The 17,011-nt window shown below is 40.3% G+C and overlaps 1 protein-coding gene across 3 annotated transcripts in view; it reads right to left on the bottom strand.

Moving 5' to 3' along the window:
- cep350 (centrosomal protein 350) overlaps window positions 1-16,563 on the bottom strand; it is a 49,042-nt gene extending 32,479 nt beyond the window's left edge. The window contains exons 1-12 of one of the 3 annotated variants that reach the window (XM_015971319.3): window positions 16,204-16,563; window positions 13,870-13,958; window positions 13,667-13,710; window positions 12,805-12,913; window positions 12,528-12,681; window positions 10,854-11,452; window positions 10,606-10,707; window positions 8,837-8,965; window positions 5,298-5,417; window positions 2,329-3,050; window positions 2,076-2,194; window positions 69-1,039 (exon numbers count right to left, since the gene is read on the bottom strand). In XM_015971319.3, the coding sequence (XP_015826805.3) occupies window positions 69-1,039; window positions 2,076-2,194; window positions 2,329-3,050; window positions 5,298-5,417; window positions 8,837-8,965; window positions 10,606-10,707; window positions 10,854-11,452; window positions 12,528-12,681; window positions 12,805-12,913; window positions 13,667-13,710; window positions 13,870-13,954 (3,154 nt within the window). In that variant the 5' untranslated portion in view covers window positions 13,955-13,958; window positions 16,204-16,563. The remainder of the gene's footprint in view (window positions 1-68; window positions 1,040-2,075; window positions 2,195-2,328; window positions 3,051-5,297; window positions 5,418-8,836; window positions 8,966-10,605; window positions 10,708-10,853; window positions 11,453-12,527; window positions 12,682-12,804; window positions 12,914-13,666; window positions 13,711-13,869; window positions 13,959-16,203) is intronic. The other 2 variants (XM_054752371.2, XM_015971320.3) reach the window with 2 other exon arrangements.
- Between the last annotated feature and the right edge of the window lie 448 nt (window positions 16,564-17,011).

Below are 17,011 nucleotides of genomic sequence, written 5' to 3'. Positions count from 1 at the left end.
CTGACAAATGTTTATGTTTATGAAGAGAGAAACGAGCAACAAATATCACTTGTTACGTGTGAATTTACCTTTAACATGGCCATGGGCATTTCTAGTAAAAATGTTGATTACACTCAAGGGGCTTCCTTTGTTCAGCTCCTCCCAGGGTGCCCTGCTGCTGTCGTGTTGTAAAAACGGGGGGCTCAGGGCCGGGCACTTTGCTGCCTCCCTCTGGAACTCAAACAGTCGCTGCTTTTCTTTTCGTTGACTTCCCAAATAGCCCACTGCCTCTAGGTGATCTTGCTTCGGTAGATTATTGCGAGGGCTCCCCTCATCCTCGGAAAAACTACCTTCACTCAGAAGCGGACCCTCACTGATGGAACCAGCACTCGAATCGTGGAGATCAGCCCGAGTGTCTTCCTTGTGAGCTTTTGTCCTCAGTGCTTCTTTCTCTGTTCTCTCGTTCATTTCCAAACTACCCACTATCCTATTCCTTTCTTGAGTGAAACCATTATAGGTCGGCCCAGTTACACCAGCAGATATTGCATGTGGATTAGTGAACCCAGTGTGAGCCTTTCCTCTAAGTTCATGGATGTTGCCTGCTCCTGGAAGAGCTGTGCTGTTATATGAACTATGCATCCTAAAAGACATGTCATCATTTCTTGTGGGCGGAGTATTTGTTTCTGCCCAGAACCGATGAGCATTTGGAGTTCTAGAAGCCAGGACAGAATCAACATCCGCTGAAGTCACTGCACCATAGTTGATAGCCTGTCCAGCAAACTTCAGCGCCTCTTTCTCAATGCGGTTGGAGAGGGACATAGCTGTGGCCTTTAAGGCTTCAATTCTGGACATTTTGGTCTGTGACCTTTTGAAAGGGGCTGTGGCAGGCCGTTCAGTGTACTTAATATTGCTAGCAACCACTGCAGCCTCCAGCCTCAAAAGCTGAGAAAACAGGTGTTCATTGGAAGGGGTAACGCAGCTGGGGCCAGCTATGGGTCCATCAGGTGGATTTGGAGGATCTGCACGAAACAAAGAGTCATCTCCTACATCCATATCATCCCTGCAAAAGATGGTACAAAGATAAAAATTATGTCATGAAAAACAGAAGAATAATGTTATCAATCACAAAATACCTGTCACACGATAACCCAAAAAGAACAAAAATGTAATGATAATGTATATTTTTTAAAACTGACAGGGTAGAGATGACTCAGTAATGATCAGCAGCAAAATGCCCTTTTTTATAAATGTGAACAATAAAAATTAGTTAACTGTTAACAAAGAGTGTTTCATAGCTGTTTACAAATGGGAAAATATAAACTCATGACATTCACATGCTGCTGCAAAAACACCAGTTGCACTGTTTTGAAAAAATATTAACAGTGAAGTATTTTGCTGTGGTGAGAACTTGAAACAAAAAAACAATCTTAGAAAATTATGTCAAAACACCTTAGAGCCATTAAGTGTCTTGCCGAAGGACATAACGACTGAGCGGGAGTCGATCCTGCAACCCTTTGGCAATGAGATGGCCACTTAACTTCTCTGCCATCGTTACAGTGTCACATTAGTCACTCCTTTTCAGCTTCACTGTGTTCAACCCACATTCCCTACAACACACTTTGTTCACGAATGTTTCTCTACAGGATTAGGGTGAAGCAAACTTTCCTGTATTTATGTCATCAGCCGTGCTAAAAACAATGTTTGTTGCAGTTTTATGGCTGCAGTTCTCCTCTTTAACAGCTGGTGTCGCTCCTGAAAACTAAAACTAGTAAGATACCTACTTGCAGGCTGTGATATATTAAATAAATGGATCTGTTTTTTTTTTATCTGATGTTTGTGAATGTGGTTCATTTTGTTTGTGCTCATGCTTAAAAAGCAAGCAGTTCTGCTTTTTAACAGACATTTGCGTGACCACCTCCATGTAAACTATGCATCAGATAATAAGCACAATATCAAAGATCATTGTGGTATTGAATAAATAACATCCATGATGCGGAGTGTGATTTGTGTCAGTACATCTAAAAGTGGGGGCTCGTTATTCTGTTGAGTGAAGGTAAAATAAAAAGGTTTCCTTCATTTTTTAAGCATACAATTACCTTGATAACTGAGGTGGCATTAGATCATTTAAAGACTTGTCACTGCTTGAGGGGCTCTGGGGGACCTCCAGTCTTTTGTTCTCTTTGTCTGACTCTCCTGAAGGCTGATACACTGGTCTCTGCGGGGGAAGAAAACTAATGTTAACAATCAATGTAACATTTTATTCCTATAATCTCTGTATTCAAGTAACGTTATTATTCAAATAGGACTTAAGTATTTGAATAGGATGAGCATGTTTAGTGTGTACAATACCGTCTGACTGCAACGTGCAGCATGCTGTGTGGCCTCCTCGCCCAGTTGGGCATCCTCCAGCAGCAGTTTGTTGTAAGTCTCCTGGAGTCGTTTTTGAACAGGAGCCACAAGCGCCTCAGTGAATGAGGGTACCGTTTTAGCAACTTCTCGTTGCTTCTTGTAGAGCTCCTGCAGTCTCTGGTTTCTCTTTTCGGCTTCTTCCTTCATTGCTCTCTTCTCCTCTGCCTGACGTCTCTTCCTTTCCTCTTGTTGTCGTGCGAGGTACTGACGAACCGCATCTGCATCGTAGTGTCGTTTCTTCTGCCCTTTGATCTCGTTATCAGCATGGTGTGCAGTTGGGCTGGCACTACGGCAACCTCGTGAAGAGATGTTTGCTGCTCTAGTAGGTCCCCAAGCAGAGACAGGCATCCTTGTTTGGGAACCTGAACCCGCTCTCCCTCTCCTTCCAGCACTCCCACCCCGGGAACTTTTACGGGCCCTCCCTTCCTCCTCAGCTGCTTGGCAATCCAGCTGCAGGTCATCAAGTATTCCCTGGATGTCTGATGACAACAGGTCTGAGCTAACCCTCAGTGGCACCTTGTCCTGAGCTGAAGACAAGGGCAAGTACGTGTTCGTGGAGTGATTACTGGGTCGCTCTTGAGATCCACTACGAGGTCTCTCTGTGCTGTTCGGGCGAGAGCGTCTGTTTGGTTCTGAGTGCGGGTCAGAGTGGTGTCTGGAAGCTGGAGAATATTTTCAGAAAAACGGAACATTAGAAGTGTCCGTCGGTAGTAAATAATTTAATGATGGATGCATACAGATGAAAACATTTTTGAATTATTAAACTGCAAATGCTAAGTATTTACAAGTCATTGCAGTTTTTGCTTTGTGTAAATCAGATAAAGATATTTCTACAAACTCTCATAACAGGTAAAAATAAAACCTGGTTACATCCATAAATAACCAGAATAATAAAAATATAAAACTGCAGCACAGACCCAGTGAAGAAAAAATAAGCTTGTTGGAGGGTTTGCTAAACCCACTTTAATCTAGGCCAAATCGAAGATTGCAATGTACCGTCTAATCCAGACGGGTTTCTCTTTTTTTCCAAGCATGCCTGTAGGAAAGCCTCACTGAATTTTGTTGCATGCATTTGGGACAGTATGGAAATCAATTAGTGTATTATTGTGCACCCAACCTAAAAAGGGAGTCAATCTATTTGTTCAGGTCAGCGATGGCCCTGAGCAGACGCAGGCAAGTGCGGCTGAGGGAGTTATTCATTATGTGTGTATCACAAAGACGAAGGTTTCCCTTCCATTATAACTTTGGAGGAGCAGAAAAAGACTGTTTCTTTAAAATACTTTGGTTGATGGTGTTGACTACATTCAGACCTTCAATAGCTACTACAACATTCAGAAGTCTTTAATGTAGTTTTGCCAGTGAGACAACATTAATTTGGTCCGGGATTAAAGCTGCAATGGCAAATTTGAAAAACTAATTAGCTTAAAACATTTTTTTCATGCCTCTCAACATATCATAGAATAGCTATAAATATATTATGGAAATTAAAAAAAAACAATTAAAATGGTTTCCTCGCATTTGTCTAAAGACCTCTGCCAATAACACGTTTCAAATTGAAAGCAACCACTGAGTTGTTGGTCTCACCGAACCACCGCACACCTGCACTTCCCTGGGTTTACATACTGCCACATTTAGCAACAGAACACCACTGGTGTGAGGTTTGTGGCTCAACAACATCAGAGAAACAGCCTTGAACTTTAGGACAAACTACCAGAGTCCCAAAACTGACTGTTCGGGCTCAAAAACCTAGCTTGTTTGCAGATTTGTTATATCAGGCTTTTTTTTAAAAGGAAACAGAATAAATCAATTCCTCTAGTTTTTAACTAAGTCACCCGAGTTTCAAGTAAATGGTAAAATGGCCTGCATTTGTATAGTGCCTTCTTAGGGTGCTACAACCCCCCAAGGCGCTTCACAACACAATCAGTCATTTACCCATTCACACACACATTCACACGCTAGTGGGGATGAGCTACGATGTAGCCACAGCTGCCCTGGGGCACAGTGACAGAGGCAAAACACTGGTGCCACTGGTAAATGATAAATGACCCGCACTTGTATAGCACCTCTGAGTATGGACTCCAAAGCGCTTTACACTACAGTGTATCATTCATCCATTCACACACACATTCACACACTGATGGTGATGATGAGCTACGATGTAGCCACAGCTGCCCTGGGGCGCACTGACAGAGGCGAGGTTGCCGAGCACAGGCGCCACCGGTTCCTCCGACCACCACCAGCAGGCAAGGTGGGTTAAGTGTCTTGCCCAAGGACACAACAGCAGAATTCTCTGTCCGGAGCCGGGATCAAACCTGCAAACTTCCGATTACTGGACAACCCGCTCAACCTGTTGAGTTACTGCTGCCCCCAACAGTAAAGTATTAAGTATCAAATAAGTAGAATAAGTATCAAAAGGCAAATGCATCTAGTTAGTATGTTTAACTTTAGAAGTGTCTAAGCTACACAATATTTTAAAAGTCTTACAAATTCAGAAAGTTACTTTTTTTAACGTCAACTTAGAATACCACACAGGCTGTTCAGGTCAGTGTCCGTAGGTTTAAGAGGTGTTATGGGCCACCTTAATTAACTGCTGGTGTCGTGAAATAGATGCATGAAAAATGCCTTCTAGTTACTGAGATAAACCCAGAAATGGATCAAAACCTGGAGCCACACAGTTTAAAGATCTGTTTACCAACCAGCATGAGCAATTAAGTGTACACAAGTAGAAATATCACAAAAGAAAAATTAAGAACGACACATATTTAGGCACGAGGAACATGAAAGGGCCAGAGAAGAGATACTGTTGACATTCTAACACTTCCTACTAACCACTTCAAAAAGTGTCTCATGACAGAACATCATGTACTGGTATGTATGGAGGGGTGAGAGTTCATGTTCATAAACCCCACCTGTCTGTGTCCGTCTGCCAGCTGGAAGGGAACTGTGCTCCTCTCTGGGTAGCTTGGGACCTGGACCCAGAACTGTCTTTATCAGCTTTTGGCCCTCTCGCCATGATGCTGCACCAGTTACTACAAAAGACACAAGGCATATTTCTTAGAAGGTGCTACTAGAAAGCCTCATTGCATGTGTTATTACTTGTGCAGGTATAAAGACACACCTAAGAGAATTAGTTTTAAAAGATTTTAAATGGCAAACATATCAAATTTAGAACAGAAATAACCAGAAAAATAACTTTTAAACAGCATACAGAAGTGTTTTCTATGACTCTGAATCTGCTGTGTGACACAAGGCAGAAGAATTTCTCTCTATGTTTTGCACCCGACTAGCACAATGACTCAAAGCAAAAGCCGTGATTTATATTCAAAAATATTTTGAGCATGTTTCATTGTGAGAGCTCAGGAGTTCCTGGAAATAAAGTTGTACATCAAGAAAACAAACAGCTGTTTATGCAGAGCGGATAAGCCAAGTGAACCGGTCCACAAGTTATTTTTAGCTCTGTGCCAACATGAAACAGGGACTGGTCAGAGTTGAGACAGCACACAAGTTTCAATGTAAACCCCTGCTTTCCTTAACGAGGTAACTCCTCTTTACAAACTTGGATTGTTTAACTGACACTGTTCTGAATTTACTGATTATATATTTTAATATAAGTAAGGCAAACATTAAAGGAAGTGGTGAGTTCTGCATTCCAACTATTCAGGCTCAACAACAACAAAAACCTGCAGGACAAACAATCAATGGTGCAAATCTATCAAGTGCTCACAAACAGCAATGCAAGTACATCTTAGGTGTGTTCTTACTGTGTCGTGGTTCTAATTCCATGCTTTCGTTCTTTTTTAAACACAGAAACAGTTTTGTTTACCTGTTTTGTAGCTACAGTTTCGCCGACGGCTGCCGGCTTCATCAGGCTGACGCTGATGGTGGTGCGTCACTTCCTTCTCCGTTTATCTGCGGGCAGCAGAGGACGTTGTTGCCCTCTACTGCCCGCTCTCCCCTCTCCGACGATGCAGTCCTGGGACGACGGAGTTTACACGCTGGACCACGCATGGGACTGCATCGTCGGAGAGGGGAGAGCGGGCAGTAGAGGGCGACAACGTCCTCTGCTGCCCACAGATAAACGGAGAAGGAAGTGACGCGCCACCATCAGCGTCAGCCTGAAGAAGCCGGCAGCCGTCTGCGAAACTGTAGCTACAAAACAGGTAAACAAAACTGTTTCTGTGTTTAAAAAAGAACGAAAGCATGGAATGCAAGTACAGTTTCAGAACATTTTCATAAACGGTTACATTATTTACTTATAGGCTCTGGACATGGCTGCACACAGCAGCATGTTTGTTGACTGCAGGAGAATCATAAATTATTGTGGATACTTTACAGACATTCAAACAGCGTTTATCTGTGAGATAAGTAAGTGTGGAGCCACTGTAGGAGTCTAATGCAAAACATGCTACTCTGGTGAAATTATGTGCATTCCTGTGTGATCGGAGGAAACAGCAGAGACTGCCAAAAGATCAGCCACTAAAACTAAAGATCGAAATAGTTTTAGAGACGGACTGAACTAGTATGCTCTTCCAGATTCAACAAACATTTAATTGCACAAAAAGTCATAATAAAATGTTGATTGGTTTTCCTTGTTATAAATATAAAACAACATTGTCTTTAATAATTTTGTTCATGTATTTGGTTTTCTTCTGTTGTTCTGAGTCCTGCTACAGACAGGTTTCAGAAGTATGTGGCTGTGATTCTCTTGTGTGAGTGTCAGTGTGTCACTTATTGGTTACAACCAGCATGTCACGCATACTAGACATTTCTTATGAGATTAGAGTTTTAACATTGACTAATGCAGAACATTATCTCTGGTTAAAGTAGCGTTTGCAGGTCCGTATATGAAGGAAGGCAGGAAACAATTTTAAAAAATCTTGATACATTTTAAAAATTTCAATACCCAAGTCATTGCTGCAGGATGTCTAATGCATAGTATTACCATGCTAGCCACACAACCTGTAATGTCATCCATTTTCTTCAGAGACCTTTTGCAATTATACCCTCGGGATGGAGCTTTAGGGTGTGAAGTGCAAACAGTAAGACTTAAGACCAACTTGTGCCTGCGGGAAGTCCAACCCTTTCTACTCATACAACAGTGGTTTTGTTCAGACAATATGTCTCTACAAACATTCCTGCAACTCTTCAGGGCTGATGTGATCACTGGCTGTTTATAAAACCAGGCACATGACTTGAGACTCTTAAATCCATTGTTTGAAGTGAATGATAAAACTTGGGACTCAAATACAGATGGAATTATATGATGATTAGCATAAATGCAAACAGTTTTTATTAGGCCAAGATATGGATCGAGTCATACACCAACCTAAAAACTTAGATACAAAGGATGTCAATCAAGAATTTTCCTAGGACTAGTTGTTTAAGATCCCTTTCAACACAACAATTGAATGAAAACTCAGTGGAGTGAGCTTTGTCATAGATTTTGTGGTGAAACCGGCGCAACACTTCTTCAGTTGTGTGCCCCGACCTCATTGGGTGTTTCGGCCACTTATCACAATACACCCTCTGCTGGGGTTGGCCCACCCCTGGTTGATCAGACACAGGTGTGTGTCACTCGGAAGCACCACGTCATCATTTGGCAGTCCAAATTGCATCCCTTCGTTTCAGCCACAGCCAGTGACTGCTCTGTTCCGCTGCAGTGGCAAGCTCTTTGATTGCCCTCCTTTGGGCCTGGCCTCTGATTCCTACTTCCTTCAAAAGCCTCATTATGGAACCAGCTACAAAACCTCTGGATCCCACTTCCACTGGCCACACCTTCATGGTGCTCTTTGCTGAGAGTCACCAGACTCAGTCTCTGTGCAGAATTAAACAGAGAGTCTGGCTGGCCAGGCTAGGAATCAACTTCTTTATTACCTCAAATGTGCTCCACTTTTAAATCAAGATTAAAAACTTTCATGTATTCACCAGCCTTTGAATGGCCTGCATCTTCTGCACTGTAACTGCTCTTGTATTTTAATTGTGTTGTCATGTTAATTTTAATATTTTTGCTCTTGCTAATGGAAATGTGCTATACAAATAACGCTGCCTTACAAAATGAGAATATGGTGCATAAGTCAATTAATTTCAATAATTCTTCTTAGACTGAGAGACCGTCTAAAGGCTCAGGAACCCTTTGCAGGAGTTTTGGATTCATTAGCTGGTGAGAGACACTGAGTCTAAACAATTTTACCTTTTAACAATATTTTAATAGAAATTTTAAATGTGGGGTTTTCATAAGCTGTAAGCCATAATCATTCCAATTATAATTTAAATAAATTATAATAACAAATAATGGCTTGAAATATCTGGCTTTGGAGCTAATGAGTCTGTCTCATATTAATTTCCCCTGTTAAGTTGAATTACTGAAATCAATCAACTTTTGCACCATATTCAATTTTTTCCTGTTTCAGCTTTAAGATTGGCCTTCACATGAAAAAGATTGTTATACCTGGTTTAGCATTCACATCTGAGGCAGTAGGAAGTTTGTGGACCTTCCTGATGAGTTTGGGTGGCCTCCTCTCAGTGGACCTTTCTGTTCTTTGTTCTTTTAGCTGCTGATGCTTTGACCTGCTGCTTTCTAAACGTAAAAAAATGCATAAAGTAACCCACACAGAAGAACAAATAAATAATGGTACACACATGGAACAATGCAACAGTTGCTATGTAATTAAATCTATGCATTTCTGACACAGAAAGATCCAAACTTGTCTAAGCACTTTAGGACTCAGCACATAAACTCTTCTACTGCAAGCTTCAATAAAAACACAAAGTATGATCTGTAACTTCTGAACTTGAAAGAGAATCCAGAGCAGAAAGAGAATGTCTTGCTTGGTTCTTTTAAAACACAAAAATGGGGTTGTTTTGGACATGAAAATAACTAGACAGAGCAGCGGGACCCTGATTATAAACGCATACAGGAAACCAATATATATAGCACACGTTATACCACCCAGCGAACATAATAACAGAAGAACGGGACTGTAAACAGGAGGACCAACGTATACAAAACGTTTTAAAGAACTGTGGATACCCGACATGGGCAATAAACTAAGGAAAACAACAAACAACAACAGAAAGAAAAGAACAGCCAAAACAAAGAAACCAGAAATCCAGAAAAACAAGAACCAAAACCAGTGATAACTCTTCCTTACATCAAAGGTATAGAAGAAAATAATAATTATAGCAACAATGAAAAAACACAACATAAGCACACCAACAAAACCATACACAACAGTTAGAAAAAGACTAGTACACCCAAAGGACAAGATATCAGCAGGACAACAATGTGGAACAGGGTTGGGCAATAAATCGAAAATGGATCGTTATTTAAATTTCTGACTCTTATTGAGATCATTTTTTCCATGTCAATAAATTTGATACAAAAATGAAAAGATGTGTGTAGGTTGGCAGCGTTCACGTCCCTTTAAGAAGCTGAACCACCTTGAGTCACGTAAAAATGTGACTCAACGTAATACATGTGACAGCTCCATCTCGTGAACAACTTTTGTTTCTGCGCATACCTGTAGTTATCGTCCAGTTATCGTTATCGAGGTGAAATCCTCAATATATCGTGATATTGATTTTGGGCCATGATATCGCCCAGCCCTAATGTGGAGTCATTTACAAAATACGATGCAAACTCTGAAATAAAACACGCACGGGGGAAACCAGACGCCAATTCAACACACGAACAATAGAACACAGAAAGGAGTGTGGCATGGAAACAAACCAAAGACAAACAAGAGCAGCTAAACAAGAAGCAGAAAGTACAATAAAGAAATCAGCCGTAACAGAACGGTGCACAAGGGAGAATCACATAATGGACTGGGACAGAACAAGGATCATAAACATCCAACAACAGAAATTTAAAAGATGGATTAAAGAAGAAGTACAAATAAGGAGACGTGGACACAACCACAGAGATGATGGGGTCTACACATTAGATTACGCATGGCACTGTGCCATCGATGAGGAGGGCGTTGACAGCAGAGGGTGACACCGTCCTCTGCTGCCCGCAGATAAACGGAGAAGGAAGTGATGCCACCAACATTGGCACAGATCTGAAGATGGCTACTTTAACTAGCCGAAACGTTAGCAGAACAAGGTAAAGAACAACCCTTTTTTCTGTGTTTTAAAAGAACAAAGCAAGGCAAGTTGACAAAATTCACAGAATGAACGTACAAAAGAAAGAGAATGAGTATCCTACTGCATAGTTACCAGGAAAATGACGGGATATGTCTCTGCTTAGGTTTTGGAAATCCTGTTCACTCCAGACTTTTCCATCAGGTGTCTGTATTTTTGTCTCAGCCCTGTTGAAGCCTGTGGATGAGAACAAAGTTTAGAGAGTGACTGTTTCTAATAATTCAGCCCAAATTAGCGTTCCTAAAAACACCCATCATTGCACATTTAATATCAACCACATTACAAGAGGTTTAAGCATGAGGAATTTACTTGAGACAAATTACCTTTGTAAATGGGTGCTGGTGGTGCAGCTGCTACTTTACGGATCTTGACTATAGGCATGGTGCTCATACCGGCGCTGTCAGTCTCCACAGCTGCAGCTATGGGCTTTTCAACTTGACCCTGCTGTTTTTCCCTCTCAGCTGCCTCCTCTAGATGTTTTCTTTGCCTTCTGATGCGCTCTTTGAGCTTCTCCAATTTACCATCTGGCTGATGTCGCTTTAGGTTTTCCAACCGTTGGGAGGCAGAGCCAGGACTGGTAGAAGGCGTACTTTCCCCCCGGCGGGAAGAGCCCGGAGTAGGTCCTATGCATGGGCTTGACTCATCCATAACGAGTTGTGATTTGCGAGCGTTTTCCTCTGTTTTTAGGATGTCCAGAGCTGACTGGCCATTGAGATAGCGAACCTCATCATACTCCAGTGCAGAGGAGTGAGTACTGTCCAGGTCTCTGTCGATTTGGTTGTTCCCGGCCTCTCTCTGGTAAAGCAGCTGGCTGGGCAGACGATCTGAGTGAGGCGGAGAGGATGTGTATGAAGACCCTGTCACAGACTGCAGATTGTAGGCTTCCAGCTGAGAGAGGGCATGTGAAGGAGGGGTGGCCTCCCTGAACCCGATTACATGGGATCAAGAAGAGGAAAAAGATTTACTCTTAATTTACTGCTCAGTGAATTTACTAAGGTACAGACTTCGGAACGGCCACAGTCAACAGAAAAACAGAAAATGTTTTACCGACAAGAATATTGAAAATATCCAAAACTGATCAAATGAAGATTTTAGAATCTATAACCTAAGATGTTGCAAATCTTTCAATAACCTCACCGACAAAACGGCAAATTTTAATTATGCAAAGAAAAACAAATGTGATGTGGACTCTGCAAGCATACATATTTGTAAATAATAAACTATAATCAAATAATTCTACCATCTAGGTTAATGGATCCATAAAACCTTAAGAGACTGTTAGTAAAACACAGACGTGTCAGTTCTCATAGAGATTAGTTTCAACCCAAGGTCATGTCTCTGAATGTTTGGTGTCTAACCCCCAACTAATGTCAAAGCAGTTTCCCAAAAATGTTGCAGGAACAATTCTAAATGCTGTATTACATCGGTTTAATTTTTGATTCAACTTACATTTACATTAAAAAAAACTTGTGAATGTGATTACACATTCAGTCTGAAAGAAAACCAGATAAACATGCCTGGTCTTTTGCTTCAATGTTCGAGAACCATCCATCTCAGCAGGGTTGTTTACTAATCATAACAACGAGCAGTTATTTTTCCAGTTTCTCTTTGACTAGAGCAAAACCAACCACTGATTCTGTGCAACAGTTTCCTAATCTTGAACTATATAAACCTGCTTGTTCAGTAAAAACTCACCTTAATACAACTGGCTGACCATGTTTGCCACATATCCATTTTTTTACTATTTAAACTTTAGTTTTAATAAATTAGGTCATCTGAACTTCTTTCTCAAACAATGCTGCAGTTAAAACCAGAGTTTTGCTATTTAAGTTGCTGCAACAGAGCGCCTGACGGAACAGTTACTCACATGCAGCCAAGACAACCATTCAGCAGCATACAGATGACGTTAAACCAGCACAAACCAGCAAAAATTCACAATAATTTATTTCATCTAAGCATAGTTAAGTGCCTGTGCAAATGTGACTAAAACCATGTACCTGTAAGATGCCAGCGGTTCCCTGAACTCCACGCTGCTGTTCTTCCGTACATTGCTGTCCTGGGTGGTATTTCTCAAGGGGCTGCGTGAGCTGCTTTTTGCTGGACTCTGTTGATTTCCACCTCTGACTTTTGAAGAGGCATCAACGTGGCCATCTATAGTAGTAATACAGGTCATTTTAATAATCCCAATATAAGAGTGACAGTTTTCAGATCAGGACAGATAATCCTTCATTACCGAACCTTTAATTGTGTGTTCAAATTTGTAGAGTGATTCACCTCTTCTGCAGGTTGTGCTGGAAGATTTTTCCTTGAGGCAGTCCTCAACGGAGTCCAGAACAACCCCTGTTCTTGGGGTGGCTTCTAAATGGTTTTCTATGTGTCGCAGCTGCATATTACATGTCAGGCTTTTAAGAATATGTTACAGAAATATTGATTTTATTTCACCATTAGGGGCTCGACACACGGGAGGCAACAAATGACCGTGATCAGCGAAATTTGTCGCTGTCACTTTTATTACCAGACACACGGGAGGCGACCCGCGGCAGCGGCAGCGGCCAGCGGCAAAGCCGTCTGTTCCATGGCGAAATTGAAACTTCCGTTGCTTTGTTTGGCCGTGTCACGATGGAAGGAATTAAGGTTATTTAAGCAGTTCAGAGTTAAAAAAGTGGTAGATATGATGTTTCACAAGGTGCTGCTAGAGTTATGTGAAATCTTACTTCTGATTTTACTATATAAAACATAATAATTATCAATTTCTCATCCATGTTTGCTCGGAGGTGTACGGAGCATCCTGTCCACTCATTGGTCAGTGAATGAAACCTCCGTTGATTGGTCCTCGTCCGAGCGACAGCAATGAAAAGTTGAAAATGTTTCAACTTTCTGGGATCGCGTCGCTGGGTCGCCTATGCACGACACGTGCACGAGCGCAAAATTTCACATGCACGTTTTTCGCGTTTCGCTTGGTAGGAGAGAGACCCGTGATTATCGCTTTGTCGCGCATGTCTCATTGAAAATGAATGGAGAGGCGATGTCGCCTCCCGTGTGTCGAGCCCATGACTGTTAAATGACAACAGTTTCTGAACATTGTAAAAAAAAAAAATAATAATAATTACAAAATAAAATTCCTAGATTTACTTACAGCAGCTTTGGACTGAGCCAAACTTTTCCAAGCAGCTGTCAGCTCTTGTAAATCAAAAAGAAAATCAACATTTACAAATCAGATTTAAATTTGACCAGAATTTTACTGTTTGGGTAAAAAATAACATTTACAGTAATATTTTTAAATTAAAACATTAAGCATTTCAAGGATTCAAAACACCTGAGCAGCGATTTTCTACACACCTGTGTTAATACTGTGACCAGTTAACAGCTGAGCAGAGCTTTTAAGAGATGCTTCAGTCCTCCTGCAGCTCCTCATCTCTCCCATTCACCTGCAGCCAAAGACCGTAAAATGTATTAAAACCTGGGAAAAGTGTAACTTTACAACTATAAAAAACATAAAAGTACAAATCGGGTAGATGACATTTAAATACAGTGTAAAAGGAAAACATTACATAAAATATTTAAATGCAAAAACTAAAGCAAAAAAAGCCATTTGAGGCAAGAGTTGAGAAAAATGAGCAACAGCATAAGTCAATGCCAGACATTTTTAAAGTAAATAAATGTAATAAAAATAATAACTTTATAAAAACTTTGAGGAAGTATGCTGTGAAACAAAAGTCACTTATATACCAACAGAAAAATGCCGCTGTGCCCTTAACTACAGAACTTTCCTGGGTGGGAAGCTCATCTAACACCTCAGCAAAGTTATGTTTACTGAAAGCACCTGTAACTATGAAGTCACATGTCTGGACCAACTATAGTACTTGTCTCATGCTAAGAGTTGTTAAAACAAAACAAACAAAAAAAAAAACGTTGTGTGAGTTGTGCATTTTACTTAAGACACAATCATGATGAGGGTGACGGAAACAGAAAGAAATATTTTTCCAACCAACTTTGCTGTCTCCGTTTAGTCATTTGCTGATAAATTTAATTACACTTTAAATCAAGATGACACACAGCAGACTTCATACTGCCTAATAAACCAGGTAACAAGTTAGTTTCATTTTCATAATGTAAATCAGAGAGATCAAATCTAAACAGTCTAAAAAGAAAAAAAAATAAATGCCGTTAAAAGGACCGTGCTGAAAATTAAACGTTAAATAGGTAAACGCAAAGTGAAAAACTAACCGTGGTTGCCTCCCTTGACGTTCTAAATAAGCTAGCATGAACTTCCTTTTGTAAAAAAAAAATAAATTAAAAAAGAGCTGACTGAAATCTGCACATGCCAGCATTATAAAACACTTGTCTGGAAACTAAAGCAACACCACTGAAGCCAAAAGACAGCCCCAGAACCAGCTCTCTAAAGCGGTTGTTGATGGAATCATGCTAATGTTTTATCCATGGTTACAGAGTTTGAATTTCTTACCTAAACAGTTCTGTATGAGTGACGCTGACCAGTCAAGCATTTATTGGTTGCCAAGAGGATGAACAAATTACAGAAATGTCTAAATCCTTCACAGATTTATAAAGGAAAAAAATATGTTCTCTACTACAGATTAGGGAAAGTAAAGCCTCTTTAACATATGCTCTGCTTTTATTTAATCTACTTCTAGCTGATTGTCATGTGTGAATTACAGCCACAGACTCTTTGTTTGATGACATTTCAAGACAGGAAATTGATTTGTTCAAAATGTATCTAAATATCTCTAAAATGTTTTGACTAAAAGGTGCAGAGTAGCAGTAGGTGAATTTGATTCAATCATTTGTTTAGATGAATAAGAAAGAGAAAATTAATAAAATTAACAGAAATATGAGTTCTTCAAACTGTCTTGCTCTAGTATTTCACCAACAATAACTAGCTGCCATACCTAGACATTTTCATCCATGACACCCTAAACCCAAAGAAACAGACACCTTTAAAGTATTTAAATTGAAGTCACAATGCTGTTTTATCACACAGTGAGCTTTTACAACTAAAATATAACTTAATGGCAAAGCACTGGGGAATAACAAACTAATAAACCCTCACTTAGAGGATTAGTAAATCTATAGAAAAGTAATATTTTCTTCCTACTTTCATTTAGCCTTGTTGATTTACAAAGCCACTACAAAGGAACTCGCCTCCCTGACTTCATACGCCCTAACAGGTTCAATAACATCTAACAGAAGTACAATGTTTGCTAAGTGACGTTGTGGCTCCTTGAGAAAACATTTGGGTGAACACCCATGAAGAGACATCTAACACTGCAATGCAAAACCACAAATGTCCCTTCTAGCACAACCTGGCCTAAAAGCATACACCAGAAAATGAACGGGAAGCATAAAATGTGACGTCCAGGAATTATTCATTCTTTCAAAAAGACAAAAATAACTAGCTTCAAAAAGATTAAGTGTACATTAACGGATATATTGAGATTGTTTGACGTTACGTTTTAGTATTTTTGTATGTTTTAATTAAGTTTTTTGTTTAAAAGACACACAGACAGTTACAACGCTTTAGAACAGCTGACTTGTCTTATTCTGGCATGTATGAAGGCCAGGGAATAGTCGGTGCCGCTGCCAACTCGGTAGTTCTTATTGCTAGATGCAAGGAACTTAGCTTAGCAACTCTTTGACATGACATTTACCACGTACCTGTAAGATAACGACTCGGTGTGTTTAGATGCCCACATCTACACCAATGTCCATATCATGATAAACTCCAAACTTCTTTTGAATTCTGTTTCACTTTTGCTAAACCCTCTGTTTGCTAACGTTAGCGTTAGCCGGCTAACATTAGCTAACCTATGTTATCGAGGCGAAACAGCAACTAAACTTTCAACTTTTTGTTGAGAAATACATTCAATGTTACGGACTTTTCTCGGAAAACGACATAGCCAAATTAGCGGTGAGATTCCTTTTAAAATAATGTTCACAGCCGCTTCGCTGAAGCCTCCTTTCCCGGGTTACTATGTTGATGTTTCTCAACGGTGAAACTGGAGAACCCAGGACGAGTAGTAGGTAACTGAAATCAAAATATCGCGATAGTTGGCCGACGTCACGTTTGTGTTGAAACGTCACATTTTTAAACTAGAAAAATAACCGCGTTAATACCTGATTAATCAAAATTTACACAACACAATTCATGCATTTGACACAATTTTTTAAATAAAGAAATAAAATAAAAATATATACCTAAAATGTACGACATTCTACTTTGTCCAGGTCATTTAAAAAATAAAATGACGGCAAAGGGTTAACGCTTTAAATCTTTTTGGCCTAGTTCAAGTTGAGCAGCGCCTCGCCTGGAAAACAGAGCAGACAGACGCAGCAGGGGGAGTGGCAGTGTAAAGTCGGCATATAAATCGGACATATTTACCTACGTGTGTAGCTCGCGGGTACGATGAATGAAGATATCGCGTTAGAGTTCATACTTGTTTAATTATTTATTTTAATTATGGTG

This window comes from Nothobranchius furzeri, chromosome 8 (assembly GCF_043380555.1).
Source record: "Nothobranchius furzeri strain GRZ-AD chromosome 8, NfurGRZ-RIMD1, whole genome shotgun sequence".
Lineage (NCBI taxonomy): Eukaryota > Metazoa > Chordata > Actinopteri > Cyprinodontiformes > Nothobranchiidae > Nothobranchius > Nothobranchius furzeri.
The sequence above is the reverse complement of the archived record's forward strand: the minus strand, read 5'-3'. Positions and strand labels throughout refer to the sequence as shown.